General features: G+C 48.0%; 1 protein-coding gene across 1 annotated transcript in view; it reads left to right on the top strand.

Moving 5' to 3' along the window:
- The first annotated feature begins 928 nt into the window (after positions 1 to 928).
- The window catches only part of LOC137562286 (uncharacterized), a 50,935-nt gene continuing 40,170 nt past the window's right edge, over positions 929 to 11,693 (top strand). Inside the window, exons 1-3 of the mRNA XM_068277675.1 lie at positions 929 to 1,202; positions 1,351 to 1,991; positions 2,634 to 2,972. Of these exons, the coding sequence (XP_068133776.1) occupies positions 929 to 1,202; positions 1,351 to 1,991; positions 2,634 to 2,972 (1,254 nt within the window). The remainder of the gene's footprint in view (positions 1,203 to 1,350; positions 1,992 to 2,633; positions 2,973 to 11,693) is intronic.

Genomic DNA, 11,693 nt, shown 5'->3' with positions numbered 1-11,693 from the left:
CTCGCAGAAGACTCTGCCAGCACATTCTAGCCCTGTGAAAAGCGCAGGGAAAAAGACAAAGGCTGACACTGCTGTGGGGAGATCCCAGCAGGGGGCTCCCTCACTTCCCTCCAAAAATAACAGCTCCCCAAATTCAAATAAAGGAGGGAAATCAGCCAGCATGACGTCAGAGGAGGTGGGAGGAGGTTATGCAAATGAGGAGGAGGAGAGTGAGATGGACATAACTGACCCTGGGAAGGTGGAAGGGGAGAAAGAGGTGGTGATAGAAGAGAGTGACAGTGATTATCCACTACCTTATCAAGAAAGAAAAGATGCTGTGACCGAATCAGAGAGTGATGACACCCATGTGGCAAAAATGCGTATTGTTAGTGACATTTCTGAGGGAGAGTTAAAAGTTGACATGACGCAGTCTCCTGTACCCACTAGCTGGAAAAACACCAAACCAGCTAGGAGGATTAACCCAGAGGTGCCTGGGCCAAGTGCTGCTGGAGATTCTGGTCCAGAGGACTGGAATATGGCGGAGTCAAAGAAACAAAAAAGAAAGAAAAATAGAAAAGGAAAGCAGGAGCCCGCTATAGTGGGCTTAAGGAAGAGTCCCAGGGCATCCAAGAAGTGATGATGGCTGAGTGTAGGGTGCATAACACGTGGTGTCTTTTGGTGATGGTCCTGTCCCTGCTTGTCTGTAAATGTGAGGGGGATCGGCTCCTCATACCGCCGGGCTGCAGTCCTGCAGGACCTTGCAAATTTTAGGGCGGATATTTTTTGTCTGCAGGAGTGTATATTGAAGACGGTACCAGGCTCTGGGGAATGGGCAGGGGGCAATGCCATCTGGTCCCCTGCCTGCCAGAGTAGGAATGAGGGCATTGGCGTGCTGTTTAATAACCCAGGCATAAAGGTTTTGTCACATGCTGTCATTATTCCGGGAAGGATGATGGTTGTGAATTTTGATTTTTTTGGTTCCCAGTACCGTCTTTTTAACTGTTACGCTCCTGCAGACAAAAATGAGAGGGCGGAGTTTTTGGAGGTGCTCAAGTTCAATCTGCCAGGCCGCATTAAGACCATTGTGGCCGGCGATCTGAACTGTATAAGATCGGTTGGGGATCGAGTGGGGTCAGGAGAGACCAAGCTGGACTCCACCAGTAGGATCCTCAACCAGATTGTGACAGATTTTGGACTGCAGGATGCAGCTTTGGCGGCAGGCAGTAGGGACAGGGAATATACTTACTTTTCGGATACGGGCACGGTTAAGTCACGCATAGATTACTTTTTACTTTCTAGGTATGTGTTGGTTTCTGCTGTCTCTTATCACCAGGTCACTTTTTCTGATCAGAGCCATTCTTTGTTCCCTAGAAACATCGGAGAGAGTGGTGTTTGGGAAGGGAGTCTGGAAGTTGAATGTGGAGTTGTTGGAGGATGTGGACGTACTTGAAAGATTTAGGGTGGAGTATGCAGGATGGGTGTGCAGGAAGAGAGGTTTTGTGGATTTGTTAGAATGGTGGGATTGGGCAAAGAGGAGGATTTCTGGCTTTTTCAGGAATCTGGCGTATGAGAAGAGGTGTTTGCAGAGAGAGGAGGAAGAGAAGTGGAAAGTGAGATTGCAGTATTTGGTGAAGATGAAGGAATGGGGGTATGAGGTGGAGGAAGAGTTGGAGGAGGCAAGACAGCGAATGAAGGGGATGTTGATGGAGCGTGGGAAGAGGATTGTGTATCAGGCAAAAGTGAGAGATTTGGAAGAGGGGGAGTCTTGCTCCCGGTTCTTCTTTAAGAAGGTGGTGTCCAGTAGGGATGTGTTAGAGTCAGTGGTGGTGGATGAGAAGGAAGTAGTTGGTTCTGAAGTGGTGGAAGAGGTGCAGAAGTTTTATGTGGATTTGTATGGAGGAGGGAATGTTGTGTCAGATGTGGAGATGGAAGAGTATTGTGATGAGGTGTTGGAGGAGTGTTTGGATCCGTTGGAGGTACAGCAGTTGAAAGAGTCGGTGGCCACGGAGGAGGTATGGGCGGCAGTGGGTGCCATGCAAACAGGCAAGACTCCAGGGAAGGACGGGCTCCCAGTGGAGTTTTTTAGGTGGGCCTGGCCTATCATTGGTGGGGAAGTGGTGGAGGTGGTCCAGGAGGTTTTTTCTTCTGGACGGCTGTCCCCATCAATGCGGGAGGGAGTCATCACCCTGATTTATAAGAAAGGAGACAAAAAATTGATAAAAAATTGGAGGCCGATTTCGCTGTTGAATGTGGACTACAAGATAGTGGCGAAATTGGTCGCAAACAGGTTAAGGAGTGTGATAGCATCTATGATTGGAGAGGGGCAGACCTGTGCGGTCCCCGGTCGAAGAAGCGCCGATAACCTGGTTTTGTTAAGGGACATGATAAGTTTTTCACAGGAAAATAAAGCGCCGATGGTCATTGAGGGTATCGATTTGGAAAAGGCATTTGATAGAGTATCACACTCCTTCCTGTTCGGGGTGATGGCAAAATTAGGGGTCCCTGATTGTCTCCTGAAAGTTATTAGAAGTTTTTACACTGGAATTTCGAGCCACGTCTTGGTAAATGGGGTTTTGTCCAGGTCATTCCCCGTTTTGTCCGGAGTCAGGCAGGGGTGTCCACTGTCGCCTATGGCTTTTATTTGTGTGGTGGAGCCTTTGCTGAGGTATGTCCAACGGGACAAGGTGGTGAAAGGATTTGTTGTGCCAGGTGGTGGTGGAGAGCAGGTGAAGTATTTGGCTTATATGGATGATGTGGCGTTTGTGGGTGGGTCGCAGGCTGATATTGATAGGGTGAATTTGCATGTGAAGGTGTTTTGTGGAATGTCTGGAATGGCTGTGAATTGGGAGAAGTCCCAGCTGGTTTCCTTTGGGAGGCCTGTACCTTTGAATGTGGAGAAAGTGCCGGTGAGTGAGGAGATCAAGGTGTTAGGTGTGGTGTTTGATGCAGAGATGAAAGGTAGAAAGACTTTGGATGAGGTGAAAGGGAAAGTGGTAAGAAAGTTGAACTTGTGGAGGTTGCGGAAGTTGTCTTTTTCAGGGAAAGTGTTGGTGGTGAAAGCTGTGATATTGCCGTTGTTGTTGTACTTCTGTTTTGTCTTGCCTCCTGGCAAAAGATGGATGCAAGAGGTGCAGAGAATGTTGTTTGTCTTCTTCTGGGGTTCAAAGATGGAGAGGGTGGCACGGGTGACGGTTCACAAGGGTGTGTCTCTGGGTGGTTGGGATTTCCCTGATGTTGCTTCTTTTTTGTGTCTGCACTATCTGGTGTCTGTCCGTAGAGTATTGAAGTCAGAGGGGAGGGTGAAGGATTTTGTAAGATACTTGGGAGGATGGTTGTGGAACAAGTTGGGATGGGTTGCTAAGGACCTGAGCAAGCCTGTTGCATTCACAACCACGCTATGCTATCAAAAGGTTAAAGAAATTCTGTACAATTTTAATATGACAGGAGCAGCCTTGGCGGATATAAATAAACAGAACATAAAAAAATGGATCACAAGAAATGATATAATATGTTATATAAAAGGAATGACAAGTGCACAAGCAGAGACAATATGGAAAAGAATGAACATTAAAGGAACAACAAACAGACAAAAAGATGTGGTGTGGATGTCCCTGGTATCAGCACTCCCTACTAGTGTTGGGCGAACAGTGTTCGCCACTGTTCGGGTTCTGCAGAACATCACCCTGTTCGGGTGATGTTCGAGTTCGGCCGAACACCTGACGGTGCTCGGCCAAACCGTTCGGCCATATGGCCGAACTAAGAGCGCATGGCCGAACGTTCCCCGAACGTTCGGCTAGCGCTGTGATTGGCCGAACGGGTCACGTGGTTCGGACCCGAACGCGCTCTGATTGGCCGAACGGTCACGTGGTTCGGGTAAATAAATACCCGAACCACGTCATATCTCCGCCATTTGTCTGTGGGTTTAGCTTTGGGTAGGCAGGCAGGGTAGTTCGCGCTCCAGCCACGCTAGCCAGGGTCCCCCCTGTCATTGTGTCACTGCTGGGAACAGTAGTACACCGCTTGCTCAGCCACACTATATAGCATTCTGTTTACTGCCACTCTGTGTACCTCGCTCAGCCACACTATATAGCATTCTGTTTACTGCCACTCTGTGTCTGCTGGGAATAGTAGTACACCGCTTGCTCAGCCACACTATATAGCATTCTGTTTACTGCCACTCTGTGTACCTCGCTCAGCCACACTATATAGCATTCTGTTTACTGCCACTCTGTGTCTGCTGGGAATAGTGGTACACCGCTCGCTCAGCCACACTATATAGCATTCTGTTCACTGTTCTGTGTCTGCTTGGAATAGTGGTACACCGCTCGCTCAGCCACACTATATAGCATTCTGTTTACTGTTCTGTGTCTGCTGGGAATAGTGGTACACCGCTCGCTCAGCCACACTATATAGCATTCTGTTTACTGTTCTGTGTCTGCTGGGAATAGTGGTACACCGCTCGCTCAGCCACACTATATAGCATTCTGTGCACTGTTCTGTGTCTGCTGGGAATAGTGGTACACCGCTCGCTCAGCCACACTATATAGCATTCTGTTCACTGTTCTGTGTCTGCTGGGAATAGTGGTACACCGCTCGCTCAGCCACACTATATAGCATTCTGTTTACTGTTCTGTGTCTGCTGGGAATAGTGGTACACCGCTCGCTCATCCACACTATATAGCATTCTGTTCACTGTTCTGTGTCTGCTGGGAATAGTGGTACACCGCCCGCTCAGCCACACTATATAGCATTCTGTTCACTGTTCTGTGTCTGCTGGGAATAGTGGTACACCGCTCGCTCAGCCACACTATATAGCATTCTGTTCACTGTTCTGTGTCTGCTGGGAACAGTAGTACACCGCTCGCTCAGCCAGAGTATATAGCATTGTGTTTACTGCCACTCTGTGTACACCGCTCAGCCAGACTATATACCATTGTTTACTGACACTCTGTGTACACCGCTCAGCCAGACTATATACCATTGTTTACTGACACTCTGTGTACACCGCTCAGCCAGACTATATACCATTGTTTACTGCCACTCTGATTCTGCTGGGAACAGTAGTACACCGCTCGCTCAGCCAGACTATATAGCATTGTGTTTACTGCCACTCTGTGTACACCGCTCAGCCAGACTATATACCATTGTTTACTGACACTCTGTGTACACCGCTCAGCCAGACTATATACCATTGTTTACTGAAACTCTGTGTACACCGCTCAGCCAGACTATATACCATTGTTTACTGCCACTCTGATTCTGCTGGGAACAGTAGTACACCGCTCGCTCAGCCAGACTATATACCATTGTTTACTGACACTATATAGCAGACTATATAGCATTGTGTGTACACCGCTCAGCCAGACTATATACCATTGTTTACTGACACTCTGTGTACACCGCTCAGCCAGACTATATACCATTGTTTACTGCCACTCTGATTCTGCTGGGAACAGTAGTACACCGCTCGCTCAGCCAGACTATATACCATTGTTTACTGACACTCTGTGTACACCGCTCAGCCAGACTATATACCATTGTTTACTGCCACTCTGATTCTGCTGGGAACAGTAGTACACCGCTCGCTCAGCCAGACTATATACCATTGTTTACTGACACTATATAGCAGACTATATAGCATTGTGTGTACACCGCTCAGCCAGACTATATACCATTGTTTACTGACACTCTGTGTACACCGCTCAGCCAGACTATATACCATTGTTTACTGCCACTCTGATTCTGCTGGGAACAGTAGTACACCGCTCGCTCAGCCAGACTATATACCATTGTTTACTGACACTCTGTGTACACCGCTCAGCCAGACTATATACCATTGTTTACTGCCACTCTGATTCTGCTGGGAACAGTAGTACACCGCTCGCTCAGCCAGACTATATACCATTGTTTACTGACACTCTGTGTACACCGCTCAGCCAGACTATATACCATTGTTTACTGCCACTCTGATTCTGCTGGGAACAGTAGTACACCGCTCGCTCAGCCAGACTATATACCATTGTTTACTGACACTATATAGCAGACTATATAGCATTGTGTGTACACCGCTCAGCCAGACTATATACCATTGTTTACTGCCACTCTGATTCTGCTGGGAACAGTAGTACACCGCTCGCTCAGCCAGACTATATAGCATTGTGTTTACTGCCACTCTGTGTACACCGCTCAGCCACACTATATAGCATTGCGTACTCTGCCAGTCAGTGTGTATATTGCTGGGATCAGTAATACTCCACTCACCGTCAACCACTATATGAGCTCAACATGAGTTCCCCAGAGACCTCCGCTGTGAGCAGCACTCCCAACAACAGCAACAGCCAACGCCCCACGCAAGCTATAACATCCACCCCAGCAGCCAGTGGTCAGCAGCAGCCCTCCCCGGAGGAGAACGTTGTGTCCATCAGTCCGTCGCCAGAGCGATTAATGAGGGCTGCCATTGAGGAGATGATGGGGCCTGATGTGGAGGAGGAGGTCTGGCTCAGGCCAGCATCCCAAGTTAATGTTGAGGACGATGAGGGGTCTGTGTCTGGGGATGTTGGGGTGGCAGAGGTGGTGGGTGGGTCAGACTCAGGAGAAGAGTTGTATGATGAGGATGATGATCGGGACCATCTGTATGTGCCTCAGAGTCCGACCCCGGAAAACATGTTGTATCGTGTGTTTAGGTACTAAAATCTGCGTTCCCTCCCAGTAGTGTTGGGCGAACAGTGTTTGCCACTGTTCGGGTTCTGCAGAACATCACCCTGTTCGGGGTGACTATATAGCAGACTATATAGCATTGTGTTTAATGCCACTCTGTGTACACGGCTCAGCCACACTATATAGCATTGTGTTTACTTCCACTCTGTGTCTGCTGGGAACAGTAGTACACCGCTCACCCGCCACTGTATAGCATTGTGCTCTGTGTCACTGCTGACAATAGTGGTACACCGCTCACCCACCACTGTATAGCATTTCTGTACTGCCACTGTACTGCTGCCAGTCAGCGTGTACTTTAAGGATAAGTGAAATGAGGAAGAAATCCGGTGAAAGAGGGAGGGGCAAGGGAAGAGGTGTTTCCCCTGACGGTTCACGTACAGGCCACAGGGGAGCACCCAAGAAAACCCACTCAATACTGCCCATGTTGTCCAGGACAACAACCCTCACAGATCCAAAAGAACAGGACCAGATAATTACTTGGATGACCTCTCAAGCGTCCAGCAGTGGGTTAAGCAGCACCAGCACATCACGCACGAGGTCCGAGTCCTCAGCCAGTTAAAGTCTGGGCTTTCTTTGAAGACTGCACTGAGGATGTTACCATGGCGATTTGCAAGGTGTGCAAGACCCGCCTGAGCAGGGGGAAAAGTATTAACAACCTCTCCACCACCAGCATGAGCCGCCACATTCTATCCAAACATCCCACTCTGTGGGCAAACGCGGCAGGACAGGGTACCACCAGCAACACTGCCTCCCTTGGGTTCACCAGACTCACCACCAGACCCGCCTCAGCAGCAGCAGTAGCCCAGCCATTGCGTGGTTCACAACATTCACAAACATCAGACGATGCTGACACTGTCACTTTCCGGACTAGTGCTCTTGAGGTCTCCCAGTGTTCATCAAACACAACAACCAACAGCCCTTCGGTGTGCAGCGCTACGGTTGAGTTGTCTGTCTCTGAGATGTTTGAGCACAAGAGGAAATTGCCAGCAAATGACCCCCGGGCCGTGGCAGTAACAGCCAGCCAGCATAGCCAAGCTTCTGGCCTGCGAAATGCTGCCATATCGAGTGGTGGAGACAAACAGCTTCAAGGGCATGATGTCAGTGGCCATCCCACGTTACGTTGTTCCCAGCCGCTACCACTTTGCGCGCTCTGCAGTGCCTGAGTTGCATGAGCACGTGGTCAGCTAAATAACCCGAAGCTTGAAGAATGCCGTTGCCTGCAAGGTTCACCTCACCACTGACACCTGGACGAGTGCGTTCGGCCAGGGTCGATACATCTCCCTTACCGCGCACTGGGTGAACCTTGTGGAGCCTGGCAGCGATTCCTCACCTGCTACGGCGCGGGTGTTGCCCACGCCGCAAACAGCTGGATAACAACAGCAGCACCTACCTCTCTGACTCCTTCTCCTCCAACGCATCTCAAAGCTGTACCTCATCCGGAAATGCTAACCCAGCACCAGCAGCAGTAGGATCGTGGAAGCAGTGCAGCACAGCTGTTGGCATGCGTCAGCAAGCGTTGCTGAAGCTGATCTGCCTTGGGGATAAGCAGCACACAGGGGAGGAAATTTGGAGGGGAATAAAGGAACAGACGGATTTGTGGCTGGCACCGCTGGACCTGAAACCGGGCATGAAGCTAGACACCTGGCACGAACTGGCAATGTACGCAATAGAGGTGCTGGCTTGCCCGGCAGCCAGCGTTATGTCGGAACGCTGTTTCAGTGCTGCCGGAGGCATCATCACAGATCGGCGTATCCGCCTCTCCACAGAAAATGCAGACCGTCTGACTCAAATTAAAATGAATCAATCCTGGATTGGAAACGACTACGCAACACTCCTGGACCCCAACCAAGTAACATGACCGATGAACATCTGGGATGGTTTAGCGTTTCCGGTCCCTGTTTATTGAACCTCTCATCTGTATTACATTTATGACTGCATGGCGGCAAAAAGCATTGCTGCTATATCCGCACGCTTTTTGTCCTCATGCAAGGCCTGGGTTGTTGTGTCTCACAAAGCGTGGCCTTCTCCTCCTGCGCCTCCTCCTGTTCCATCACGTGTGCTGCTGCTGCTGCTGCTGCTGCTGGGTTACCGTTGCCGCGTGGTCCCTGTTTATGGAACCTCTTATCTTTATTACATTTATGACTACATGGCGGTACAAAGCATGCTATCTGCACGCTTTTTGTCCTCATGCAAGGCCTGGGTTGTTGTGTCTCACAAAGCGTGGCCTTCTCCTCCTGCGCCTCCTCCTGTTCCATCACGTGTGCTGCTGCTGCTGCTGCTGCTGGGTTAGCGTTGCCGGTCCCTGTTTATGGAACCTCTTATCTTTATTACATTTATGACTACATGGCGGTACAAAGCATGCTATCCGCACGCTTTTTGTCCTCATGCAAGGCCTGGGTTGTTGTGTCTCACAAAGCGTGGCCTTCTCCTCCTGCGCCTCCTCCTGTTCCATCACGTGTGCTGCTGCTGCTGCTGCTGCTGGGTTAGCGTTGCCGCGTGGTCCCTGTTTATTGAACCTCTTATCTTTATTACATTTATGACTACATGGCGGTACAAAGCATGCTCTCCGCACGCTTTTTGTCCTCATGCAAGGCCTGGGTTGTTGTGTCTCACAAAGCGTGGCCTTCTCCTCCTGCGCCTCCTCCTGTTCCATCACGTGTGCTGCTGCTGGGTTAGCGTTGCCGCGTGGTCCCTGTTTATTGAACCACTTATCTTTATTACATTTATGACTGCATGGTGGTACAAAGCATGCTATCCGCACGCTTCTTGTCCTCATGCAAGGCCTGGGTTGTTGTGTCTCAAAGCGTGGCCTTCTCCTCCTGCGCCACCCTCCTCCTGTTCCATCACGTGTGCTGCTGCTGGGTTAGCATTACCGGTCCCTTTTCCTGGAACCTCTTATATGTATTACATTTATGACTGCATGCCGACAAAAAGCATGTTACCTGTGCAAAGAAAACAGACATTTCCCGCATTTAAAAGACAGTTTTCCCTTTGAAACTTTAAAATCGATTTTCTCAAAAACTATAAGCTCTTTTTGCTAAATTTTTTTTTCCTCTTGTACCCACTCCCAAGGTGCACATACCCTGTAAATTTGGGGTATGTAGCATGTAAGGAGGCTTTACAAAGCACAAAAGTTCGGGTCCCCATTGACTTCCATTATGTTCGGAGTTCGGGTCGAACACCCGAACATCGCGGACATGTTCGGCCTGTTCGGCCCGAACCCGAACATCTAGATGTTCGCCCAACACTACTCCCTACTAGGGTTTTTTGCAAAAGGAGGGGTATGACTCCCTCAGGAAGGTGCCCAAGAGAAGGGTGCGGAGGGGAAGAAGATGTGGATCACGTTTTTTGGGAGTGTGATTTTGCAAGGGATTTTCGGAGGAAGTTGGGGTTTTTTTTTAGAGGTGGTGGTGGAGGTTAGGGGCACATCTCTTTTAATGGTGATGGGTGGAGTGTCACTGGGTGCAAAGGAAAAGGATAGGAAGGGGTGGATCGTGTTTTCTGTATTCAAGGAAGTTCTGTGGGATGCAAGGAATCTAATTGTATTCAAGAAGGAGCAGTTGTCATTGGAAGCAGTATGCAATTTTTTCTTGGCGAGATTGTATGTGGTGTATTTGGCAGATAAAAAAAGTGTTGGAGAGGAGAAGGCTCAGGAATGTTGGAAACAAAAAGAATGGAGCTCATTGATATAAAAAGTGAACAGATTTAATAAAGGCCGGTATGATGATTTAATTATGAAGGATGGGCAATATCGCTGCCAACCTGATGGAGAGATCCGCGTGATGGCTGGTTTTTAAGTGATTTTAATCTGAAAGGCCAAAAAACGAAGAAAAAAAAAAATCCAAAACAGTCTGTATGCATGTTGGATTATTATGGCTCTGAACAAATTAACAAACTGACACATCATTGCATTCCAGCAGTTCTGGAGGTGTGTTTAGCTTTTAAGGGTAACAATGGTTAATTTGCATATATTCAACAGTGATGCACTGGGAGACATTTTAAGCTCACTCCAACCTGAATTATCACAAATTCTTTCTGTGTTAAGAAAGCAAACTTTTGTTTTTCTTACTCTGTCAATGGCAGGTTTCTTAAACTTTGCACAATTGGTCACTGGGTGACTGGGATTAATATTCAGAAAAGTGGGTGGAGCCTACAAAAGCAAAAATCACCTATTGATTTTCAAAGGAGTGGAGCCACAGCCAATTAGATTTATTTCATTTCAATGCCAATTATTGATGCCAAAGACCGCAACGCTCACAAACTAGGTCATCCTTGAGTAATTGTGTGTTAGGATTAGAAAAAGTGGGCAGAGGTAACACTAGCCAATTACATACCCGGGCAACGCCGGGCGACCAGCTAGTAAATTAAATAAATTAAAGTTCGGATGTTTGGATGTTTGGATGTTTGTTTGGATGTTTGTTTGGATGTTTGGATGTTTGGATGTTTGTTTGTTTGTTTGTTTGTTTGTTTGTTTGTTTGGATGTTTGGATGTTTGTTACTCGATCACGCAAAAATGGCTGAACGGATTTGAATGAAATTTGGCACACACATAGTACATTACCTGGAATAAAGTATAGGATACTTTTTATTCCCATAACCAAAAAGAGACAAATACAAATTTCACTGGAAAATGTAAACTGCAGCCATTCTTACACTGTTACACTGGAGGTGTGTTTAGCTTCTAAGGGTAACAATGGTTAATTTGCATATATTCAGCAGTGATGCACTGGGAGACATCTCAAGCTCACTCCAACCTGAATTATCGCAAATTCTTTCTGTTTTAAGAAAGCAAACTTTTGTTTTTCTTAACATCTTAGTAAGGGGGCTTTTAGGACCATTGTAGTCCCTTACACACTCCAATGAGTTCTGGGTCACCATGAGCTTGCTGGTTAGTCTGTACCTCTCGGTGTTACAAGCCCTACTACATAGAGCCAAATTCATCTATGCCATGCACTGATAAGGATCAAACAATCCAAAACAGTCTGTATGCATGTTGG

Source organism: Hyperolius riggenbachi, chromosome 1 (assembly GCF_040937935.1).
Source record: "Hyperolius riggenbachi isolate aHypRig1 chromosome 1, aHypRig1.pri, whole genome shotgun sequence".
Lineage (NCBI taxonomy): Eukaryota > Metazoa > Chordata > Amphibia > Anura > Hyperoliidae > Hyperolius > Hyperolius riggenbachi.
Note: the sequence above shows the minus strand (reverse complement) of the source record. Positions and strands in the feature narration are given on the sequence as shown.